This window comes from Sorex araneus, chromosome X (assembly GCF_027595985.1).
Source record: "Sorex araneus isolate mSorAra2 chromosome X, mSorAra2.pri, whole genome shotgun sequence".
NCBI lineage: Eukaryota > Metazoa > Chordata > Mammalia > Eulipotyphla > Soricidae > Sorex > Sorex araneus.
In genome coordinates this window covers 116,829,770-116,856,013 of record NC_073313.1, presented here as the reverse complement: position 1 = coordinate 116,856,013, position 26,244 = coordinate 116,829,770, and the positions used below count along the sequence as shown (strand labels likewise).

The following is a 26,244-nucleotide window of genomic DNA, read 5'->3' as shown; positions in this document are numbered from 1 at the left end:
ATTGTAGTGCTCAGGGACTGCTTTCAGGTCTATGCTCAGGGTTTGCTCCCTGTGATACTCGGGGACCATAAGCTGTCTGGAATGGAACCCAGGATATCTCACATACAGAGTGTGTCTTCGGCCCTATGAGCTATCTCCCAGCCAGGGACTTCATTTAGAGCCTGGCAAGCTCCCCTTGGCATATTCGATATGCAAAAAACAGTAACAAGTCTCACAAGGGAGACGTTACTGGTGCCCGCTCAAGCAAATTGATGAACAACAGGAGGACAGTGCTACAGTGCTTCAAAATATGACCTACTAAGTGATTTCTGAATTCTCTTTTGATTCTCATCTTTGATCCAGTGAAATTTCATTTAGCCAAGCTTAATTCTCATGGGAGCTGGGTTTTACAGATCACTGTCCTGTGGTATCAGCCACAGAACTGTGAGACTCAAACAGGAAGAACTTTTAGTCACCAAGAACCTTAATTCTATATAAATGGCTAAATTGTTGAAGTAATAAGAGACCTAGTTATACCTCCAATCTCCTTTGCCCTATCCAGACCCTGCTATTTCTGCTATATGTTAAAACCAATTTTGGTGATTGTAATAATTTATGAAAAAAATGCACATATATTAGACCAGATCATAAAAGCAGCTCCTTGCAGCACAGTGAAAGAAATTTACAGCACCAAGTGGCATTCAAATTTTAACATACTTAAGAATCACAAGGATTGTGATTGTGTGGCTTGTTAAAGTTTAGTGCATACTGCCCCATCCCGCCATTGTATCTGAATCAAAATTCCCAGGTGATGCTGCAAGTCTAGGAAATCGATTTTCAAAACCACCTTCTAAATACAGAGCCTTCTTCCACCAAGTGAGGTGGCCCCTATATGTCACATGGAGACTAGAAGCTATTGTTATAATATGAGAACATTAGAAATGGTTCACTGTCACTGTCATCCCCTTGCTCATCGATTTGTTTGAGTGGGCACCAGTAACGTCTCTCATTGAGAGACTTACTGTTACTGTTTTTGGCATATCCAATACACACAGGTAGCTTGCCAGGCTCTGCCGCGCGGGCTCGATACTCTCGGTAGCTTGCCGGGCTCTCCGAGAGGGATGGAGGAATCGAACTCGGGTCGGCCTCGTGAAAGGCGAACGCCCAACCGCTGTGCTATCGCTCCAGCCTGAGAACATTGGAAATAGTTTAAGTATATGTCATAAGGGAAATAGTCACATAAATTATGTTTCATGAGAACTGTAATACTGTCCAGTCTCTAAAGAATTTGATTAATCTGTGTACATTAAATGGAAAGATTGTAGTAAATGAAGAAAATAACAGAACAAACATGACATATTACACGATAGAAAATATTATCTAGCTGTATAAAGGAATGAAATGCAGATGAATACTGCAGCATAGATAAATCTTGAAAACATTATGCTAAGTGAAAGAAGGTAGTTCCAGAAGGCCATATTATACAGTTCCATTCAGAGAAAAAGGTTCAGAGTAGAGAAATATAGATTGGAGCACTTGCTTTGCAATCTCAAGAAATCTAGACTTGGAACCCTGGTTAAATCTCCAGGTACTGGACGGATCCCAAGAACCACCTTGAGTGGTTTACAATGGATTAATATAATATTTTCAAAAACCCTGTGAATTTATTGGACTGGATCGATAGCACAGAGGGTAGGGCATTTGCCTTGCACGTGGCCGGCCTGGGTTCGATTCCTCTGCCCCTCTCGGAGAGCTCGGCAAGCTACCGAGAGTATCCTGCCCGCACGGCAGAGCCTCGCAAGCTACCCGTGGTGTATTGGATATGCCAAAAGCAGTAACAATAAGTCTCTCAAAGAGACGTTACTGGTGCCCGCTCAAACAAACTTAATGTGCTTGGATTCCTTGAAACTTGGAGAAATCTCAGAATGATCTGTTAGACTTAGTGCAAATTACTGGGTTTACTTAAATAATAATTAGGAAAATCAAGGATTATTTCTATTTTATCACTCCTTTGCTACTACTGTATTTGTAGAAACTTATCTTAGCAATGTCTATCCTTCCACTATACCTTATGATCCCAGGTTGTCAACATCGTTTTACTACTTTCCCATTTTATGGTGATTAATGGACATACCCTTTCTCCCACCTTCATTTCTGTTTCTTTTTTTTTTTTTTTCATTTGGGGGTGCTACACCTAGCAGTGCACAGGGCTTGTTCCTGACTCTGTGCTCAGGTATCACTCCTGGAAATGCTTGGGGGACCATATGTGTGCAGGGATTGAACCAGGGTTTGCTGTATATAAGGCAAATGCCTTAATCCCTGTTACTATCTATCCAACCCTCATTATTATTTCTTTTTTTTTTTTTTACTTTTTTGGGTCACACCTGGCAATGCACAAGGGCCACTCCTGGCTTTGCACTCAGGAATTTCTCCAGCCGGTGCTCAGGGGACCATATGGGATGCTGGGAATGGAACCCGGGTCGGCAGCGTGCAAAGCAAATGCCTACCCGCTGTGCTATCACTCCAGCCCCCCCTCATTATTATTTCTCCTCCTCCTCCTCTTCCTCTTCCTCCTCCTCCTTCTTCTTCTTCCTTCTCCTCCTTCTCCTCCTTCTCCTCCTCCTCCTCCTCCTCCTCCTTCTTCTTCTTCTTCTTCTTCTTCTTTTCTTCTTCTTCTTCTTCTTCTTCTTCTTCTTCTTCTTCTTCTTCTTCTTCTTCTTCTTCTTCTTCTTCTTCTTCTTCTTCTTCTTCTCTTCTTCTTCTTCCTCCTCCTCCTCCTCCTCCTCCTCCTCCTCCTCCTTCCTTCTCCTTCTTCTTCTTCTTCTTCTTCTTCTTCTTCTTCCTCCTCCTCCTCCTTCTTCTTCCTTCTCCTTCTCTTCTTCTTCCTCCTCCTCCTTCTCCTCTTCCTCCTCTTCCAATTTTATTGCAATAATAAAACTGGAAACTCATACAAAGTGCACAGGGGATGGGAGGAGACAGCAATAACCTCTCACCAAATCACTACACAGGGGTCCGGAGCAATAGCACAGTGGGCAGGGTGTTTGCCTTGCACGGGGCTGACCGGGGTTTGATTCCCAGCATCCCATACAGTCCTCCAGGAGTAATTTCTGAATGCAAAGCCAGGAGTAACCCCGTGTGCATCACCGGGTGTGACCCCAAAGCAAACAAACAACAAAAAAATAACTACACAAGACAGCAAAGGGGTGCCCAACTCTCATTTCTTATGGAGATATATAATTCACGTACCATAAAATTTGCCTTTTAAATTGTCCAATTCAGTGTTTATAATAAATTCACTGTAGCACTGTTGTCCCATTGTTCATCAATTTGCTCAAGCAGGCACCAGCAACATCTCCACTGTGAGACGTTGTTACTGTTTTTGGCATATCGAATACGCCACGGGTAGCTTTCCAGGCTTTGCCCATGTGGGCGGAATACTCTCGGTAGTTTGCAGGGCTCTCTGAGAGGGGATGGAGGAATCGAACCCGGGTCGGCCCCGTGCAAGGCAAATGCCCTACCCTCTGTGCTATAACTCCAGTCCAATAAATTCACAGGGTTTTTGAAAATATTATATTAATCCATTGTAAAGCTCTGCCTTAAAAGGGCACCTTTTACCCATTAGAAAATCACTCCCCTTCCACCCAGCCCCGGGCAATCTTTAATCTTCTTTTGTCATCTAGATTTTCAACTCTGAACATTTTATATAAATGTAATCATACAATATATGGTCTTTTATGATGGATTTCTTTTACTTAGGATAATGGATTTGGGATTCGTCTACATTGTAGCATGCACTTGTACTTCCTTTTACAGCTGAAATATATTCCATGGTATGAAAAAAACACTTATTTTTGTTATCCATTTTCTTACTGATGAACATTTGGATTGGTTCTACTTTGGGGCTATATTAATAATGCTCTTATGAACATTATGTACAATTATCTGTATGGAAGTTTTTCAATTCTTAGTATATATTGTGAGGTAGAATTGCTGTGTCATATAGTAATTCTGTGGTGCATTTTTGAAGAACTGCCAGAGAATTTTTCTGTGTCTGCACCATTTTGCATTCCCACCAGCAATGTCTGAGGGTTCCAGTTTTTCTATGTTATGTTCTTGCCAACACTTATTATCTGCTTTTAATTATAGCCATACTAGTTAGCCATGCTGGCTTTTGTATTATGACTACACTTTTCCTTTCATACTTATGATCATTAGTATATCATGTTTGGAGAACTATTGAGGACCAGTTCTCCAGTTTTTTAGTGGTTAATTATCTGTTTATTATTCGATTATAAAATTTCTCTTGCAGTCTAGAAACAAATCCCTTATTCGATACTGACTTGTATTTTCTCCCAGCACCTTTAGTTATATGGTCCCTTGCTGGTCTTCCATAACTGCCTTCGTTATATATTCAGTCTTATATTCTTTATTGCAATTTCCCTTTCTCTCCTTCCTTCCTTCCTTCCTTCCTTCCTTCCTTCCTTCCTTCCTTCCTTCCTTCCTTCCTTCCTTCCTTCCTTCCTTCCTTCCTTCCCTCATACCTTTTTTCCTTCCACCCTCCTCCTTCCTTCCTTCCTTCCTTCCTTCCTTCCTTCCTTCCTTCCTTCCTTCTCTTCCTCCTTCTTTCTTTCTTTCTTTCTTTCTTTCTTTCTTCTCTTTCTTTCTTTCTTTCTTTCCTTTCTTCTTTCTGTCTTCTTCATTTCTTCTTTCATTTCTTTCCTTTCCTTCTTTCCTTTCCTTCTTCCATCCCTCCCTCCCTCCCTTCCTCCCTTCCCCTCCCTCCTGTATCCTTCCTCCCTCCTGTATCCTTCCCTCCCCTCCCTTCCTCCCCTCCCTCCTTCCTTCTTCCCTTCCTTCTTCCCTTCCTTCTTCCTTCTTCCTCCTTCTTTCTTTCTTTCTTTCTTCTTTCTTTCTTTCTTTCTTTCTTTCTTTCTTTCTTTCCTTCTTTCTCTCTTCCTTCATTTCTTCTTCATTTCTTTCCTTCCTTCTTTCCTTTCCTTCTTTCCATCCCTCCTCCCTCCCTTCCTCCCTTCCCTCCCTCCTGTATCCTTTCCCTCCCTCCTGTATCCTTCCCTCCCTCCCTTCCTCCTCTCTCCCTCCCTCCCTTCCTTCTTCCCTTCCTTCCTTCCTTCCTTCTTCCTTCCTTCCTTCCTTCCTTCCTTCCTTCCTTCCCTCCTATCTTTTTTCCTTCCACCCACCCTCCCTCTCACTTTCTTTCCTTTCTTTCTTTCTTTCTTTCTTTCTTTCTTTCTTTCTTTCTTTCTTCTTTCTTTCTTTCTTTCTTTCTTCTTTCTTTCTTTCTTTCCTTTTTTCCTTACCTTTCTTTCATTTCCTTCCTCATCCCTCCCTTACCCCCACCTTCCCTCCCTTCCCCCATCCCCTTCCCTCCCTTCTCCCTCCCTTCCCCCTCCTTCCCTCCTGGATCTTTCCCTTCCTTCCTCCCTTTACCTTCCCTCCCTCCCTCCCCTCCCTCCCTCCCTCCCCTCCCTTCCTTCCTTCCTTCCTTCCTTTTTCCACCCTCCTCTTTCTTCCTTCCTTCCTTTCTTTCCTTCTTTCTTTCTTTCTTTCTTTTCTTTCTTTCTTTCTTTCTTTCTTTCTTTTCTTTCTTTTTCTTCTTTCTTCTTTCTTTCTTTTTTTTCTTTTTTTTTTTTGGGGGTCACAACCCAGGGGATGCACAGGGGTTACTCCTGGTTCTACACTCAGGAATTACTCCTGGCGGTGCTCAGGGACCATATGGGATGCTGGGATTCGAACCCAGGTTGGCCGCCTGCAAGGCAAATGCCTTACCCGCTGGGCTATCGCTCCAGCCCCTTCTTTCTTTCTTTCTTTCTTTCTTTCTTCTTTCTTTCTTTCTTTCTTTCTTTCTTCTTTCTTTCTTCTTTCTTCTTTCTTTCTTTCTTTCCTTTCTTCTTCTTTCCTTTCTTTCTTTCTTTCCTTTCTTCTTTCCTTTCTTTCTTTCTTTCTTTCTTCTCTTTCTTCTTCTTTTCTCTTCCTTTCTTCTTTTCCTTCTTTCTCTCCCTCCCTCCCTTCCCTTCCTCCCTCTTCCTCTCTTCTCCTCCCTCCTGGATTCCCTCCCTCCTTCCCTCTCCTTCCCTCTCCTTCCTTCTCCCTCCCTCCCTCCCTCCCTCCCCTCCCTCCCTCCCTCTCCTCCTTCCTCCTTCCTTCCTTCCTTCCTTCCTTCCTTCCTTCCTTCCTTCCTTCCTTCCTTCCTTCCTTCCTTCCTTCCTTCCTTCCTTCCTTCCTTCCTTCCTTCCTTCCTTCCTTCCTTCCTTCCTCATATACATTGTGCTCATAAGCCTGACTGCTCAGGGATCACTCCTGGCATGGCTCAAAAGACCATAAGTAGTACAGGTCTCAAAGTGAGATCAGCTGCATGCAAGGCAAGCACCTTACTCACAGTACTATCTGTCCATCATCTGGCTGCTTTTCTTTAGTAGATTAAGTAGGATCAAGGCAGGTAAATGCCTAGAAAACTTTTGAGTTTCCACTTTTTTATAAACCTGTATTTTCTTTCATGCTTTAGTGTTTGTACCCATTCCCTTTTGAATATCTATACTTTACATTTTCTGTTTGGCTAATCTCTGTTTCTTCATGATGATTCATTTTAAATGGTAAGTGGTCAACTGTAATTCCAATTTTGGTCTAAACACCTATGTAATGGTTAATCCTGCTGAGTTATTTAAAGTGTCTTTGCAAAGGTCCATTCCCCTGACTTTAAATGTCTTTTGTAGTTTAAGTTTGTGTGACCCATGCAGCCTTAATGGCTTCTATGTCTCTGTCTTGTCTTGCTAGAATCACCAGGAACTACAAAATCTAATTTGTGGTTTCTGCATGCCTACTGTCTAGTGCTAGGGTACATGGTGAATATTTAATAAATGTTCACCATTATTCTTATTTATTATGAACATTATTATACGCCAAAAACAGTAACCAGTCTCACAATGAAGACGTTACTGGTGCTCGCTTGAGCAAATGGATGAGCAACGGGATGACAGTGATACAGTGATCATTATTGCCATTAAAAGGATAATATATATAAAGAGCGTAGTCCATTATCTAATTTTGAGGAAGTACTAATACTTTTTATTGTTCTTACTGATGTTGCTTGTGTGGAATTTAAATGACAGCTATACACTACTTTCCTATATGCTTGCCTAAGTGATATTTGAAATAATATTATGAGGTCAAAAAGGCAAATATATCTCTGCTCTCTAGATTAAGAAACTGAAGTCCAGAAGCTTGGAAGTTTCATCCAGATCACTTAGAAAATGTCAAAACTGGGACTTGGGATGTGACTCTGTGGTAGAGCACTTGCCTTGCATGTTTGAAATTTTGGGTTTTATTTTTTGCAGCCCAGAGAACTTCCAGGAGAAATACCTGAGCACTGATCTTGGAGTAGCTCTGAGTACAGTTAACAGTTGTCCCTGAAACAAAACCCCGTAAAAAAACTAGGACTTGAACATAGCCTTCTGACTGTATATCTCTATTTACATGTCTTCTAATCTGGCTTTAAACCATAACCCAATCTTGTAAGCTAAGATATAATCTTATATAAATTATTCTCTAATTTTGCCCTAAGCTTTGAAAATATAATACTATAAATAGTAAGTCTTCACACACGTATATGTAGAAATAATACTAACAAAGTCGAAAGGTATTTTGCACGAATTGGTTAGTAAAGATTTTATTCTCAATAGAAGCAGAATTATGCTGAATAGTTCCTGGCAGATTGCTTTTCTCTCTCTCCCCTGCCAAATTGGGGTGGGAGGGACACTGAGTAAAGCTGTTAATTGCCAATTGGAAACTTCCTAATAGCACAAAGCTGCCATGACCAGAGTACCATGCTTCGGTTGTTAGCAGTGTATATTTGTTAGAAAACATTTACCTAGATGGAAACAAATTATTTCTTGACAATCATTGGCAATATTTACTCAAACCTTTAAAGCTTGAAAATGCCTCCTAATTGGCCTTTTCTTCTGTTAACACTGGCGCCTACCAGATGGTTCTTCCCATATGCCTTTTGGGGCTCTTGAACCCAGTTCCTATGGATGTGTGGGTGCTGAGGTTTTCCCACACCAATTAGCAATTTGTGAACAATATTAGGGTGTCTGGGAATTTGATTGAATTCTGACACTATATACTCAGAAATAGCATCTGGTCCTGCAAATTAAGAACTCAGTCTCCAAGTTCTTCCCTGGGCTTTGGACCATTCAGATATAGATCTGTTGTGACGATCCCTTTTTAGAACCTGGCAAGCCTAGATTATTATCTGAGCTTCTGATCAAACTGCTCTAATAGCAGAGGGTTCCGGGACATATTCCTCAGGTTTAACTAGTGTGCTAGAATGACGCAAAACACTCCAGAGCCAATTTAGTCACTACAACACAGATTTATTACAAAGGATGCAAAGTCAGTAGCGAGATGGAAAAAATGCACAGAGTGAGGTATGAGGAAAAGGCCTACTCTTCCATGCCCTCTCAAAGCATGTGATTGTCTTCCACATCTTCTATGTTCACCAACCCAGAAACTCTTTAAGGATCCTCATTGTTTTTTTTGTTTTTTTTTTTTATTTTTAAAGAAATATTTTATTGAACCACCGTGAAAACAAGAAAAAAATACAAAGCTTTCAGGTTCAAGTCACAGTCAAATACTGATTAAACCACCATCCCTTCACCAGTGCATTCGTTCCACCACCAAGAACCCCAATACACCCCCCTCCTACCCCACCCCCCATCTAAGTAGCTAATGATATTCCCATTATTCTCTATATATATTGAGTACATTTCATATTTCCATACAGAACTCACTATTATTGATTGGAAATTTTCCCCAACAATCAGGCCTGCCGAATAGGCATCATCTAATAATTTCTCTTCATCGGTAAGAGTGAAGACTTTGAGCGATAGCGGCCGCGCGGTTTTGGGTTTCTAATATTTTAGCTCAGTTCACAGTCAAAATGCATGGCTGCAAGGATCCGCTCTGGTGCCAAAATGGGTTAGGAGACCTCAGGATCACAGTCAATATGCGCGGAGGGTCTGCTTCTCGTGCTGCGGCTCTCGGTTCGTCTCTGGGCGGAAGGCGCGCCGGGAACACCCCCCCTCCCAGGACCACCTACAGGCTATGTCACTAAAGAAAGTCCTACCTCCTGGTGGAGGGGTCTTAGAGGGTGGCTCTCACCACGTGGCTGCTGCCGCTGCCGCCATTTTTGCTCAGAAAAATGGGGTGGAGAGGGAAAAAAATCCCTCCCCGGGCTGCACAAGGTTGTAGCTCAGTTCACAGTCAAAATGCATGGCTGCAAGAATCTGCTCTGGTGCCAAAATGGGTTAGGAGACCTCAGGATCACAGTCAATAGGCGCGGAGGCTCTGCTTCTCGTGCCGCGGGGCTCTCGGTTCATCCCTCATTGTTTTTTTTAAGGAGCCTCATTATATAGACATGATTAATTAAATCATTGATCACTAGCAACTTAATTTCCTTTCCAGCTCTTTACCATTTCCATGAAATTAGGGTGTAGGACTGACAGTCTCAACCTCTATCCACATTGATTTCCCTGACAACCAACGCTCATCATGTGTTTTCCAAAAATATCATCTATAACATAACAAGAAATACTTTAACTGTCTTGATGTTTAGGAAATCCTAAAGCTTTGGAAGCTCTGGCCAGCAACCATGAATCAAGATCAGGTATTTACAAAAAGTAATATATTTTGATAATCTGAATGACCAATTTAAAATGCCTCTTTGAAATGGCATTGCATCACATTTCCCTCCATTATATTTATGTTTGTTTTTTTGTCTTATGTTATTTGTAAAGTCAATGAAAAATATAATTTTACAGTCCCAAGCTAATAGACTACCTAATAGACTGTTAAAGATATGGGTAATCTCAAGAAATAAATTTCTGATGCTTTCCAGTGCACTAGCTTCATGAAATGCCTATCCTAAGGTAATTGTTAGCTTGCTTAACGTTTTTATGATCTGTATCCTATTTTAAAATTTTATTGTTATAAAAGAAACAGTTCTAAAATATAATATTAGCATATAAGAGACAATTATTTTATAATGTTTTATTTTATAGGAGACAAAATGCTTCTTTATTTTAGTTTTCCTAATTTCAAGAATAGAGAGAAGAGAGCATGATGTAATATTCCTTTTTTTTTCTTTTTTGCTTTCTGGGTCACACCTAGCAATGCACAGGGGTCACTCCTGGCTCATGCACTCAGGAATCACCCCTGGCGGTGCTCAGGGGACCATATGGGATGCTGGGATTTGAACCTGGGTCGGCCGGGTGCAAGGCAAACGCCCTACCCGCTATACTATCACTCCAGCCCCAAGAGCATGTAATATTTCTTGGAGATAGATTATTCCATTACTTTCAATTCAGTATATATCTTTAGGATGTAAGCTGAAGAGAGTCCACACATTTCTTTGTGGAACCACTTTGAAGTTGGTGCGCCCCCCACGGGTGGCTTATGTGAGGAGGAGAGGAGAGAGATGGTCACTTTCTCCTGATATCCCTCTGCCACTCAAGGAATGTCTGGGAAAGTTAGGACTGAGAAAATCTGGAAAGTAAGTCCTATGCCTTACCCAGGATTTACAGATTTTTTATCTTTCTTTTTTAGCCTTTTTTTTTTTTTTTTTGCTTTTTTGTGGGTCATACCCGGTGATGCACAGGGGTTACTCCTGGCTCATGAACTCAGGAATTACCCGTGGCGGTGCTCGGGGGACCATATGGGATGCTGGGAATCGAACCCGGCTCAGCCACGTGCAAGGCAAATGCGCTACCCTCTGTGCTATTGGTCCAGCCTCAGATTCTTTATCTTTCTTTCAGAAAGGAATTTCAGGAGTAGAGTAGTAAAGTAAATGCAGATTTTTTTTCTGGAGGTTTAAGAAGGGGAAGGAGGGATAGAAAGTGTGAGAGAGAGTCATGTGCTCATGGGAGAACACGGGCTTCTCCAGAGGCGGAGGGAACCCCTACACATACCTTAGCAAGATAGGCAAGCATGAAAGTACACATCTCAAGAGGGAAGATGCAGGCGACACATTTGCTTGGTCATATGGGCACAAGCAGCACATGGGCTCCAGCAGCATATGCTGGTCCTTCCTTTGTTCAAGGTGGCTTTTATAGGGTTTCTCCCCAGGTGTCCCCTGTGGGGCTTCTAGGTAGGTAAGAGTCAGTTGCTAGGATGGTTGCCATGGGGATAGAGTTGGGCGTGGTCTATGGTCTTCTTTGAGATTCCTTTTCTGGCCTTTTGTTCCTGCTGGCGCTGGGGGGGTCCAACCTTTTCTGGGTCTGTTGCTGGCTCCAGGTGAAAGTTTTAATCAGGCCTGAACTTACAAGCTGGGCTCTTTGCAGCTTTGGACTAATGGTTTTATTACATTCTAGGAATTCCATTGCCGTGGGCCCTTCCCTGTCTACTTACCTACATTAACTTTAGTGTTCTTTACTCTGATTTTTTTGTTGTTGTTACTTTGCATTGAAATGAGAGAGAATATATAACATGCCAAGTGATGTCAAATAATATGTGAAATGAAATTTTAATTTGTAATTAGTTGTACTTAATATATGCTAATGGCTGGAGTGATAGCACAGCAGGTAGAGCGTTTGCCTTGCACACAACCGACCGACCCGGGTTTGATTGTTTCATCCCTCTCATAGAGCCCTGCAAGCTACCGAGAATATTCCGTCCGCACCGCAAAGCCTGGCAAGCTCCCCGTGGCATATTCGATATGCCAAAACCAGTAACAACAAGTCTCACAATGGAGACATTACTGGTGCCCACTCGACCAAATCGATGAACAAGAACAATGGGACAACAGTGCTATAGTGCTACAGTAGTTTATTACAGTTTAGCGGGTAGGGCGTTTGCCTTGCACGCAGCCGATCTGGGTTCGATTCCTCTGCCCCTCTCAGAAAGCCTGGCAAGCTACCAAGAATATCTCGCCCGCACGCAGAGCCTGGCAAGCTACCTGTGGCATATTTGATATGCCAAAAACAGTAACAACAACTCTCACAATGGAGACTTTATGGGTGCCTGCTCGAGCAAATCGATGAGCAGGATGACAGTGACAGTGATTGATGTTGCATATTTTACCTTGCAACATTGTTAAAGGATATTGGTTCTAGGACTTTTATTTTAAGATTCTGTATAATTTTCTAGATATTAGTTGTTTATTTACATAGCGTTTAATTTTTCCTGTCTAATCTTATGCATTCAATTTCTTTTTCTTGCTTTCTTGCACTGGCTAAAAATTGCAGAAGAATATTGAATAGAAACGCTTTAAGTGTACACTCTTGCTTCATTCTAGCTTGTAGAGGATGATACTCTCTTTTTTTCACCATTTACTATAGATTTGAGGACATTCTTTTCTGTTCCTGGTTTTCTCTTTTTGTTTTGCTTTGTTTGCTTCAGCCCCAAACCCAGAGGTGTGCAAGGCTTACTCCTGGTTCTGTGCTCAGGGACCACTTCTACCAAGGATGAAGGGACCAAATGGGATGCTGAGAATTTAACCTGGGTCAGCTGTGTACAACACAAGTACCCTCCCTGCTATACTACCACTCTAGCCCCCTGTTTCTAGTTTTCTAAGAGTTGTTTTCTTTTTGTTTGGTTTGGCTTTAAATCAGAAATACTATTGGGAGCTAGGAATGTGGCTCAGAGGTAAAGCCCTTGTCATGCATATCTGAAAGAAAGAAGAAATTAAGAAATCATGCTGGGTTTTTTCAGATGCTTTTTCAGTTTCAACTATTAGGATCATCTCACCTTTTTCATTTTTTAGTATCTTTATATTTTGAATTATATTGATTGATTTTTAAAAATAATAAAGCAACTATGCACTGCAACACCATAGTTTTGATGTTGTATCTGTTTTATACCATATTATATTAGATTTTCTAGAAATTTGGGAATATTTGCTTCTACCTCATGAGAAATTTGGGTCTTAATTTTATTATCTTTCTGATTTTTGGTACTAGGAAAATACTGGCCTTGTAGCATGAGTTGGGATGTGTTCCCTCTGAATTTTCTGTATGTGTTTGTGTAGAGTTGCTGTTGTTTCTTTCTTAAATATTTGATAGAATTTGCCATTGAAAATTCAATTTTATGGAAGACATAGACATTCAGGTAAATATTTTTCCTTGAGTAATTTTTAGTTGCTATGTCTTTCAGATAATTTGTTTCAACTGATATTTCAAATTTTTTAGTATGTAGTTGCTCATATTTCCTTGTTATCTCTTTGTATGGATAGACACTCTTATGAAATTAATTCTATCAATCCTTGTATTGGTAATTTGTATGGCCTTTCTTTTTTCCTTAATTATCTGGATAGAGTTTTACCAGTTTTACAGAAGTTTTCAAATAACCAGCTGCTTTAGGTTTGTAACTTCATTAATCCTGCTCTCATCATCATCATCATCATCATCATCATCCCGTTGATCGTCAAATTTATCGCGCGGTCTCAGTAACGTCTCCATTCGTCCTAGCCCTGAGATTTTAGCAGCCTCTCTTTACTCGTCCTTTCCAATGGAGCCGCATTGGAGGCTCTTTCAGGGTCAGGGGAATGAGACCCATCATTGTTACTGGTTTTGGCATATGAATACACCATGGGGAGTTTGAGAAGCTCTCCCATGTGGGCAGGAAACTCTTGGTAGCTTGCGAGGTTCTCCCAGAGGGAGAACTAGACTATAAAATGCTTCCAGGAGCTTGGTTTTAAGTCTCTTGATGTTGGCTGTTGGTGGGATTACACAGCGCCAGGGGCAGTCTCTTGTTGTGACCGCCTAGCTACTGGAAAATGGGAAATCTGGGCGGAAGAGGCTCAGTCCCGATCCGAGCAGGCTTGGAGGTCTCAGCCCCGGATCCCATACACCTGGGTTCTTCTGCCGGTACCCTCATGCGTGAGGCTAGTCCGAACATGTGGAGAGGGGCCTTGAGCATGGCTGTAGCTAAGGCTCCAGAGGTCTTCAGCCACGGGAGCTCTGCTAGGGGCAGGGAGGGAAGCTGAAGCCCATCCCCTTCGAAGGGCCCTGGGGAAGACAGCCAGGTGCTCGAGGAAGAGACTCTGCAGAGAATCCTGCTCTACCATACATATTCTAGGACTAATCCCTTTTCCTGGTGCAAATTCAGACAGGTATTCTCAGAAACTGTCACAAATTCTTTTAAAGAACATTCCTCTTTCCTCAGAGTTTGAGGCATCAACTGTTTTCACCAACACTGCCTTGAAATTGCCTGAATAGAACCAAAGGACTCAGCCTGGATTTTCCCAATGTGACAGTGTAGGGAATAATTTGATAAAATTGTTCAGAAGTATGAGTACTAGGGAAATCTGGAAAACAAGGTTAACAGTTGAGTTGCAGCCAGAGCTGAAAGGGGTTATATTTTAATATGTAATAGAAAGTCATTGAAGGTTTTTTTAATTACAGGTAGTGTCATGTAATGAGAACAAAGTTTAGTTAATATTTATGTAAATTTATATATAATCTATGCATTGCTTTTACCTTAAATATGCATCTGAATCTTTTCTGTTCTCTGAATTAACTGAAGAAAAGTCTCAATAAGGCATGAGCATGGGACTGTTTTGATCAAATCTATTACATTTATTTAAAGGCTGCATGGCTGTCTCTTCTTTAGTTACTTAATATTTATTCATAAAACATTTTCCATTAATAATTTTTATTGCTTTTCTCAGGATATATTTTCTTTTTGCTCCACTTCCTTTTGGAAATTACACTGATCAAAACTAGATTATGCATTGTTTCAGATGCAAAATTTAGTGGAAAGATTTACTTGACAGATTGCTTTGTAGTACTTGAAAGCACCAATCTAGCTTCTTTTACAAGGACATTTCATTTCATTTGAAAGCTATTGACATCCAACCAACTTTAGGTCTAAATTATTTGTAGCTCATCTGGCTGCTATAATATAGTTATATAATGTCAACACATGTCCCCTTCTATTTTTAAAATGACCATTTAAAACTACATCAAACTCATTTAAAGTGTTTTAGTTCTTTAGGGTATTATAATTGTACCTCCCTTATTTAATAGTATTTGAAGTTGTAATCATTGAGTATGTTTAAAATAAAGAAGAGACTTTTTAAAAAAATTACACATTTCCCTGCTTCCACAAAAAGAATGTGAAGAATTTTTTAAAGGGGGTATTAAGATTTATAGGCAAGAAAAAGGGAAATATTAAAGAAATTGAGAACAGGAGCTGGAGAGAGAGTACAGAGGGTAGGAAGCTTGCCTTGCATGCAACAGAACCAGGTTCTATCCCCAGTACTCTATATGGTTCCCCAAGCACCACCGGGACTAATTCCTGAGTGTAGAGCCAGAAATAAGCTCTGGGCATCATCAAATGTTGCCCCCAAACCAACAGCTACCCCTAAACCCTAGCATGTGGCTGGGCATAGCCCTGAGCACATCTAACATGACCCCCGAACTCCAGAAAAGATAAAAATAATAGAAACAATTTTAAGGACACTCTAAAAAGTTCGCTGGAAACTTTTGAGCAATTTTATGTAAGACAGAACTATATGGATATGTAGTGTCATTTGAAAAAAGTAAGGTTAACAGAAATTTGATAAAAATAATTAAAAGTTTGATGGAAGAAAATTATTTTTTAATAAAGCACACATTTTTAAGCATGCAGGCTTATATTTAGGAGTTTTTTCCTAAGTTAAATGAGGAAATTTTACGAGTTAAAAAATGTATAGAGAGGGGCTGGAGCAATAGCACAGTGGGTAGGGCGTTTGCCTTGCATGCAGCCGACCCGGGTTCGATTCCCAGCATCCCATATGGTCCCCTGAGCACCGCCAGGGGTAATTCCTGAGTGCAGAGTCAGGAGTAACCCCTGTGCATTGCCGGGTGTGATTCAAAAAGAAAAAAAAAACGTATAGAGAATAAAATGATAGCTCAGTCATAAAGCCATAAAGCGCACATTTTGCATGTATAAAGCCCTGGATTCAATTCCTGGCACCACACACAAAAAAATACTAAAGAGATTTATAAGATTTAGTAGCGGGGCCGGAGAGATAATACAGCAGGTAGGGCATTTACCTTGTACACAGTGGACCTGGGTTAGATCCTTGCCATCCCATGTGGTCCCCAGAGCACCACCAGGAGTAGTTCCTGAGTGCAGAGCCAGGAGTAATCCCTGAGCATCGCCAGGTGTGACACAAAAATAGAAGAAAAAAAAAAAGAAAGAAAGAGATTTGATAGCAAAAGTAGACATCCTGAAGAAAGACAAGAATTGCAGAAAATGCGGACAATGAACCTCCCTTTCCTTCTAATGTTCCCCTCTTCCCTTCTCTGCGGTTGTTTTGGGGGTGGGGGCGGGTTACACACACTTGGGTGTGATTTGCAGGAGATCCCAAAGAGCAGTGTCACGTGACTTGCACTCTGCATGTGGAGAGGTGGCAGTGATTGAACACTTGGCCCCATGTTTACAGGCAGTTGGTCTGTTGCTCAGCCACATTGATTACCTCTCCCTCCCTTTCCCTCTTAATGTGTGTATTCTCTTCTTTTGTGTAAGAGAATATATTGTAGAAAGACCTTTAGTTTTTCTTTTAGACAAAGCTGGGATATCTAGATAATAACATGCAAGCAAGGTATTTATAATCTGCATGAAAACAATCTTAATTGACAGATTTATTTGGATAAAGATGACAATAATCAGGAGTAAAATGAGCAAATATGGCATTGGATAATGGGTTTATTCCTCTGTATAAGAAAATAAAGGCTGTGAAATGTATATGAAGGGAAACTGCTTTACATGTAGTAGAAGTATGTGCAAAATCTCACAAAAGTATACACTCACCAAAAGTAGGTAAATTGATCTTACATGAAAAATATTCCAGATGTGATAAAAATGATCTAAGGGTTTTCACTTTCTTTTCTCAGGAATGCTAGATTATTCTGAGAAATGTTAGCTATTTTTTTTCTTTTTGGGTCACACCCAGCGATGCTCAGGGGTTACTCCTGGCTTTGCACTGAGGAATTACTCCTGGCGGTGCTTGGGGGACCATATGGGATGCCGGGGATTGAACCCAGGTCGGCCGCGTGCAAGGCAAACGTCCTACCCGTTGTGCTATTGCTCCAGCCCCTGTTAGCTAATTTTTGAAGGATATTGTAAAGGTAAACAAAATGTGAAAGGAAGCAAAAACATTTGTGAAGACAATAAGAGCATTGAGGTAAACTGTCCAGATTTGGAGCATTGACTATATATCTTCACAATCAGATATAAAGGCTTTTGGTTTTGTTGTGGCTTTGGCTCACACCCTGAGGTGCTCAGGAACTTGTTCATGTTACTCCTGGTGAGCCTAGCAAGCTACCAAGAGAATCCCGCCCGCCCGCATGGCAGAGCCTGGCAAGCTAGCTGTGGCGTATTCAATATGCCAAAATCAGTAACAACAAATCTCACAATGGAGACGTTACTGGTGCCCGCTCGAGCAAATCAATGAACAACGGGACAGCACTGCTACAGGACGGCAGTGCTATGGCAGTGCAGTGCTACTCCTGGTGGTGTCTGGGGACCAGGCCATGCAGGGGATGGAACATGCATCTCCTGCATGCAAAGCATGCACTCCAACTCTTTGAACTGTATCTTTTTTTCAAAGGGAAAAATAGGAATCACAAATGCCAAGAATAAGGCTAACTGACATTATTTAATTCCCAGTATAAAATATTTATAGAAAAAAATAAAGATGGATAGAGTATGAGGTGCTAACAAATGAGCCATGAAAGGCTTATTTTTCAGAGGAAGAAAATGACTGATTGGATACAATCATTGCTTTAATGGAATAAGCCATAATTACCTTCCAAAAAAGATCTACGGGTACCTTAGAGGATTACAAAATCATCTGATAAAGTGACACTGCCCTAAGTCTCATATCATTAGTATCTTCACATTTTTTTTTTGCCAGTTTCCAAGATATGATAAGTTTCCTAAGAAAACCTGGTAACCATTAACTTACCAGTAGCTTTTTTTTTTTTTCTTTTTGGGTCACACTTGGTGATGCACAGGGGTTACTCCTGGCTCTGCACTCAGGAATCACTCCTGCTGGTGCTCAGGGAACCATATGGGATGCTGGGAATCGAACCCGGGTCGGCCTCATGCAAGGCAAACACCCTACCGACTGTGCTATTGCTCCAGCCCCCATTAGCTTTTTTTTTTTTTAAAAAAAAAAGGACCTGAGAGATAGCTCAAAGAAGGGAGCCCTGGTTTAATCCCCATAATTCATGATTCCCAGGTACTGTGGGAGGCATCCCTGAGCACCAATCTTGGAGTCAAGCACTGTCAGGTGTGGCCCCCAAACCAAGAAATAAAAAAAATGAAAATTTTAAGCACAAATCCACTGAAGCAACAATTCCACTCCTAAAAATATCTTCCTCAGGGGCTGGAGCAATAGCACAGCGGGTAGGGCGTTTGCCTTGCACGCGGTCGACCCGGGTTCGATTCCCAGCATCCCATATGGTCCCCTGGGCACCGCCAGGAGTAATTCCTGAGTGCAGAGCCAGGAGTAACCCCTGTGCATCGCCGGGTGTGACCCAAAAAGAAAAAAAAAATATCTTCCTCATATCTACATACAAAAGTAACTTTGTAGGGGCTGGAGCGATAGCACAGAGGGTAGGGCATTTGCCTTGCACGTGGCCGACCCGGGTTCGAATCCCAGCATCCCATATGGTCCCCTGAGCACCGCCAGTAGAAATTCCTGAGTGAAGAGCCAGGAGTTACCCCTGTGCATCGCCGGGTGTGACCCAAAAAAAGCAAAAAAAAAAAAAAAGTAACTTTGTACAAGAAGACAACCTAAAGATTCATCTATAGAGGTAGAGATGATTTATTTATGGTTTACCACCACCATGGGCTACTATGGATCTTCTAAAGAGCAAAGTAAATCTGTGTGTAACAAGAAATGTTTTGTGCAAGGGGATTTTAAAAGTACATAAGGGACCAGGAAGATGATATAAAGGGTTTGAATATATACTCGGCATGTAGGAGCCCTGGGTTGGATCTCAGCATTATATGGCATTCAAGAATTGCCAGAAGTGACCCCTGATCTACATTTGAAAGGCAACCACCTTAAGACAATGCACTTAAAACTGCAAGGGTAACTTTTGAAAATGGGGTGGGGGGAGCTAGGGAGATCTTGAGTGAGTAGGGTGCTTGCAAGTAGGGAGATTTCCTTGCACACATTTGACTCAGAGTTGATCCCTGGCACCTGATGTTTCCCCAGGAACCAGGAACCGCCAGGAGAGTTCCTTCAGTGCAGAGTCAGGAGGAAGTCCTGAGCACTGCTGAGTGTGGCCCCCAAATTTAAAAATAGAAATAACAAGAACTTCATGGGGCATAACGGGTAGGGCATTTGCCTTGCACGCAGCAGACCCGGGATCGATTCCCAGCATCCCATATGGTCCCCCAAGCACCACCAGGACTAATTCCTGACTGTATGAGCCAGGAGTAATCCCTGAACATCGCTGGGTGTGACCCAAAAAGCAAAAAAAAAAAAAAAGAAAGAAAGAAAAAGAGCTTCATGTGTGAAAATTTAAAAGCCATTGATTGACCTCTTGTGAGAATATTCCACTTAAAATGCATTTCTCAGGGCTGTGGAGGTAAGGTAGCTCAAAGAACTGGAGTCCATGCTTTGAATGCAAGTGGTTCATGTTTAATAATCACAACATTGGCTCATAGAGACCCCCAACATCTAGCTTGGAGTAACACTGGGCACAACAGAAATAAACAATTGACATCTCTTTTTGCCTCTATTTTTCTACATAACAGGGAAAGATGATTTAGCAGTAAGAAATAGAAAACAGCAAGGGTGGGGAGCACATAATGTTTGTTTTTAGTAAAGAACAGGAACATTTGCAAAAGATTTTATGTTTGTGAACAAAACATATGTCAGGCTCTGTTGGAGAGAAACGATGATACAAAAGCCTATTCTAAAGTATACATATAATGCAAAAAAATTTTTAGGATGGAAATATTGATATTTCTAACAAGATCACATTTTCTCTTTGAAATTCCAATTCTGTAGATTCGAGTGTTTGTTTTAAAATGATTTAAAAATTATGATGTTATGTTTAAACTAAGATTCATATTATACATATGTGTAAAATCAATATTTCTAAAACTTTTTTTTTTCTTTTTCGGTCACAACTGGCAATGCACAGGGGTTATTCCTGGCTCTGCACTCAGGAATTACTCCTGGTGGTGCTCAGGGGACCTGGCGGTGCTCAGGGGACCATATGAGATGCTGGAATTGAACCTGGGTTGGCTGCGTGCAAGGCCCTACCCACTGTGCTATTGCTCCAGCCCCCTAACACTTCATTCTTTAGTATTTCTTGCCTCTTGCTTTTTAAAGCCGTGAAATATAATTTGAAATAAGTTTTACTTGAAATCATTAAAATATGAAAAAGTCCTTGCCATTACTTCTTGTTGTACTACATTATTATATCACATTTTTATTAGAAAACAATTTGTAGGGGCCGGAGCGATAGCACAGCTGGTAGGGCGTTTGCCTTGCACGCGGCCGACCCGGGTTCGATCCCCGGCATCCCATATGGTCCCCCAAGCACCGCCAGGAGTAGTTCCTGAGTGCAAAGCCAGGAGTAACCCCTGAGCATCGCTGGGTGTGACCCAAAAAAGCAAAAAAAAAAAAAAAAAAAAAGAAAACAATTTGTATGTGTGTCTTCAAAATTTTTCTGATAGAACATTTCCATTTCTTTTTTAAAAAATTCTTTTATTGAATCACTGTGAGATAAAAGCTTTCATGTTTGAGTTTCAGAAATACAATAATCAAAACACCCATCCCTCTACCAATGCACATTTTCCACCACCAATGTCCCCAGTATCCCCCTCCCATGCCAACCCTCCCCCTGCCTCTATGGCAGACATTTCCCTCCCCACTCTCTCTCTTTACTTTTGGCCATTATGGTTTGCAATACAGATACAGAGAGGCCATCATTTTTGGTCCTTTATCTACTTTCAGCACACAGCTCCCATCCCGACCGATTCCTCCAGCCATCATTGACTTAGTGATCCCTTCTCTATTCCAGCTGCCTTCTCCCCACCTCATGAGGCAGGCTTCCAACCATGGAGCAATCTTCCTGGCTCTTGTGTCTACTGTCCTTGGGTGTTAGTCTCATATTATGTTATTTTATATTCCACAAACGAGTGAAGTCATTCTATGTCTGTCCCTCTCTTTCTGACTCATTTCACTTAGCATGATACTTTCCATGACCATCCACTTATAAGGAAGTTTCATGACTTCATCTTTCCTAACAGCTGCATAGTATTCCATTGTGTAGGTACCAAACTTATTTTTTTTTCTTTTTGGGTTTTTGGGTCACACCCAGCAATGCACAGGGGTCACTCCTGGCTCATGCACTCAGGAATCACTCCTGGCGGTGCTCAGGGGACCATATGGAATGCTGGGATTTGAACCCGGGTCAGCCGCATGCAAGGCAAACGCCCTACCTGCTGTGCTATCACTCCAGCCCCAGTACCAATGTTCTTTAACCGGTCATCTGTTCTCGGGCACTCGGGTTGTTTCCCAATTCTGGTCTGCAGGTCTGTTTCTAGTCCAATACCATGCTGTTTTAATTAGTACTACTTTGTAGTACAGTGTGAAGTTAGGGAAGGTGATCTTCTTTTTCCCAAGGATTGCTTTAGCTATTTGTGGGGGGTTATTAGAACATTTCCGTTTCTAAAACTGCAAATTTGATCTTGACAAATTCTTCATTTAGAGTCTCATTATTTGATCATATTTTATCTCTTTTTCTTGATACATTTTGCTGATTGATAATAATCTTATAACTGTTTCATTCTCCAGGAGTAAACACGAGGAACTACTTCCTATTTTCTCACTGGATGGGATCTTCAAGGGAGTAGATAAAAGAGCTATCCAAGTTCCAAAGAGATATAATACAGAGGTTAAGGTGTTTACCCTGCATTCAGTCCATCATGGTTAGATCCCTGGAATCACCTTGAGCAGTACCAGAAGTCTCGCCCAAGTGACAGAATAGACCCAGAGAAGTGCCGGATATGGGCCAGAAGACAAACAAACAATTTTTTTAAATACCTAGTCAGTTAGATTTTCTTCTAATCAGAGCTCTGTTCCTCTCTGTACTGGATATCTGCTAGCCTATTTAATCATCCACTAAGCTTTAGGTATTTGAGGATAATTAAGTCTCATTGCAGTTCTCTGAGCTCTTTTTCCCTAAAATTATTAAATCCTAAACTTGAAAGTTTGGAGATAATGAGTCAAGAATTGTATCAAATATAAGAATATCCAAGACACAACTAAATGTCAGAGATAGACCATCTTCTTGGTATTGATACAGCCGATGCTGGAGCGGTGGCGGCCGATCTCTGTTCGCAATTTCCAGGTTCTTCAATTTTCAAGAATGAAAATATTGAATAATAATTATGAGGGTTTTCCTGTTGACACCCCCCCACACACATTTATGTATTTTTTGTTTGGTTCTTTGGATGGCACCCAGTGATACTCAGGGGTTACTACTGACTCCGCACTCAGGAATTACTCCTGGCATTGCTCAGGTGACCACATGGGATGCTGGGAATTGAACCGGGACTGGCTGCACATCAAGGCAAATGCCCTCCCCAGCTATACTATCCGTCAGGCCCTTTCAAATGAAGATTGGGCTCTTGGCAAGGTTACAGAGGATGCAAGGATCTAACAGATGCTTGTCTGACCATTTGCCTTAGGTCTTTCCCATTATCTTAGCCTCCCTGTGAGCCTAAGATCTGGGGAAGAATTTTATGATGGTCAATTGTTAACTCCCTGTTTATCAGAAATAGCCCAGGAATTTGCAGGAAGCCAAATAAAAAAGAGGACTGCTAAAACAGGTTAAGCTGAGACCTTCTTTTTCAATATGGGCCTGGGATGTGACTCAGTGATAGAACACTGACTGGCCTTATATATATATGAGGCTTTGGGTTTGAGCCCCAACACCACATGTTCCCAAGCTAGAGCAGGGAGTATTTCCTGAGCATCACTTTATGTATTCCCAAAACCAACCAAAGATACCAACATACTTGGGAGAAGGGAGTTTCTATCTTGTGTTTAATACATACAGCTCTGTACCTTTTTTTCCTCAAAACCCAAAATCAAAAGATTATCTTAGTAAAGCAAGTACAAAAGGATGATTGATATATTATTATGGTATTATGGGAAGGAGAAAAGGAAGGTTGCTATAACATCCTAATTGTATACAGTAATTGTTTTTTCAAAATCAGGCAAAAACTGATGGTGGCACAGATAAGCAAATGTATATGCTAAATTAGTCTATTTGTTTGTTTTGGGGCCACACCCAGAAATGCTTAGGGCTGACTCCTAATTCTGAGCTCAGAGATCACTCTTGGCAGGGCTGTAGGGACCTTGTGGGTTGCCAGGGATAGAATCTGGATCCAGATTGGCTGCATGTAAGGCAAACGCCCTACCCTCTGTATGATCACTCCAGCCTAGAATCTGAATTAGTCTTAACATGACTGTTAGTCTTAACATGATCTTTTTCTAGTGAATTAAATATATATGGTCGCATAGCATGGTCCTTGTTGATTATTTTTCTTTCCTAAATAATTATTCTATGAACTAGCTATGTAGCACACACCTGTATATGTAACCAGAATTTGGAAAAACCAGCATTTATATGCCCACTTTCTCTTCCTTAGTGACTTTGCTTATGTTCTCCATAGGGCTTTGACCAGCTTCGACTTGAAGGATTGCTTTGTGATGTGACTCTGATGCCAGGCGACACAGATGATGCTTTCCCTGTGCATAGAGTCATGATGGCATCTGCTAGCGATTACTTCAAGGCCATGTTCACAGGTACGTGGTCTTTTAAAACTATCCCATCCATGTTACCACAATGTGGAAAATGTGCTCATGTCTTTCATTTTCTAACGTAGAATTTGGCTCTTTCATTTTTGAAAAATTCTTTGCAATCATGTTGATATACTTAGTTACCACACCTTGCCACCATCAAGGGCCCAGGACTCTCGCACCCCTGTGTGTATGTCACTTCTAGTCCATCTCTTCTTCCCCCAATCCCACTTTCTTGGTAATCTTAGTTTTGAAATCAAAGACCAAGTGTTTGTTAATAGTCAGTATTCTCTTGTGTCCTTGCTTTGTTTCTCTGCATACGGCAAGTGACTGTTTGTCCTTCCCCTGACTTATTTCTACCCGCCAATCCAAACCAAGTTGCAGTGAACTGCAAGATTCCATTTTTTCTTAGGGCTGCATAATATAGAATTCAGTTCTTTTGGTCTATGTCTTTACAAAAAGAAACATTTCTAAGAGGAATATACACTGACACATGTGGTTTTGGGGTGGTGCTTTTAATTTGAGAAGTGGTTGTACCTTTTTCATACATCAGTCCACCTTTACTTCACAAGTTTTGGGTTTTTTTTCCCAGATAATCTGAATAGGCCATTAGAGTCTCTATGTTCCACTTATATATTATCTCTTATCTAGCAAAAGATATGAAGTGACAGGAGGACATTCTGGAAGCACTTGAATTATATACGTTCTCCATTAGTATAGAGAGCTTCCCTTTTTAAATGCTCTCACATAACTGTAAATTATGCAGAAGTCTCACTGACATGAATGCTTACACAGAATAAAACTCTTCCTTTTATTGTCTCTAATTAGCAGCAGATCTGAGCTTGACCTTAATTAAATTATCCACCTTCGTTTAATTGAATGTCTTTTTCTTTAAGGTGGAATGAAAGAACAAGATTTAATGTGCATTAAGCTTCATGGTGTGAGCAAAGTCGGTTTAAGGAAAATCATTGATTTCATTTACACTGCAAAGCTTTCTCTTAATATGGATACACTTCAAGACACACTGGAAGCTGCCAGTTTCCTGCAAATTCTGCCTGTTTTGGACTTCTGCAAAGTATTTCTTATATCTGGGGTAAGACTTATTCAATTCTTTAAACGTTTAAACAGTCACTCAGTTCCTGTAGATAGTATCTTATTGTAATTTGATGTTCTTTTTTTGAGGTGTGAGGTAGGACAGAAATTGGTCCACCCTGACAGTGTTCAGGGGCTACTCTAGCATCAGTGCATGGAGGTCACTCCCAGTGGTGCTCTGGAGAGCATATGGTGCTGGGAATCAAACCCTGTATTCCTGCATGCCAAGCATGTACACAGCCCACTGACCTATCTTTCTAGTCCAATTGAGATTTTTTTAGTTTTGTTTTATGAAACTAGACATTGCAAAGAAATATTGTCAAGATTTCCAGATTTCATATGCCTTGCTTTTATGATTAAAAATTACAGTAATCAAATTATTTATATTTTCTAATGTATTATATTAATGAATAATGTACTTTCTATCATTAGTTTTAATTCACATCATTTTATTTATTTTTATATTATTGGTTTTGTATATAATTATCTATGTCATTTACATTATATTATCATTAATATATAAAAATTTTATATTATTGCTGCTAGGCCATTAAAAATTGCATTTATTAAACATGGAGTCCTATCTTTAAAACCTTATGTTTCAAAGGAATGTGTCGTTCATCTTTTATTAATAAGCTATTCCTTATCTTTTAAAGCCAGCCAACAACTAATTTAGCAGGACTATTGAAAGTGTATTTTGTTTGCTTCCTTTTGTTTTACAGTACTCAAATCACTTTCTCAAAGTTATTTATAAATGTTAAGCTAACTCCTAATTTTATTCAATTAATTTAATTTTGGAGTTTGAGCACTCTCTCAATGAATTACATTCTTAGACTTCCAGTTCACAATTTTAAAGATCTTATAGCAAAGTGGTACTGATTTGTATTGTTATCCTCTCCCTCTTCTTTTTTACCAAATTAATGTTAGTTTAAAAGACTTCCCATGTTTTAGGGGTACAATTTCACACATCCTTAAAATTGTCTTCTAGTGGACAAATAGCCCAAATAAAGTTTTTTAATTTCCCATGATACTGCCTGTTACCATTACTAAATCTTCATATCAATTTAATCACACAAGACACTTCCCTCTCAAGAGTTAGAATCATCTTTGTTCTAGTTTTGTGACATTGTCTTCATACAATTATTCAGTTTCAAGGAAAAATGAATTGTATAGAATTCAGTTTTTAAAATGTCTTAAATCCAATATTTAATGTAGTAGTAGCATTTAATGTTCTCATTTATAAACCCTAAACATGATTTTACACTGGTCTTAGTAACACATGGTCCTCCTGAGCCAGTGTCATGATTTCTTTGGAACTAGTTACTAATAAGAGACAT

General features: G+C 40.6%; 1 protein-coding gene across 10 annotated transcripts in view; it reads left to right on the top strand.

Annotated features, from left to right (window-relative positions):
* KLHL13 (kelch like family member 13) overlaps positions 1-26,244 on the top strand; it is a 262,857-nt gene that overhangs the window by 211,966 nt on the left and 24,647 nt on the right. For all 10 annotated transcript variants that reach the window (XM_055122452.1, XM_055122448.1, XM_055122451.1 and 7 more), the window contains 2 exons: positions 23,689-23,821; positions 24,712-24,908. In XM_055122452.1, the coding sequence (XP_054978427.1) occupies positions 23,689-23,821; positions 24,712-24,908 (330 nt within the window). The remainder of the gene's footprint in view (positions 1-23,688; positions 23,822-24,711; positions 24,909-26,244) is intronic.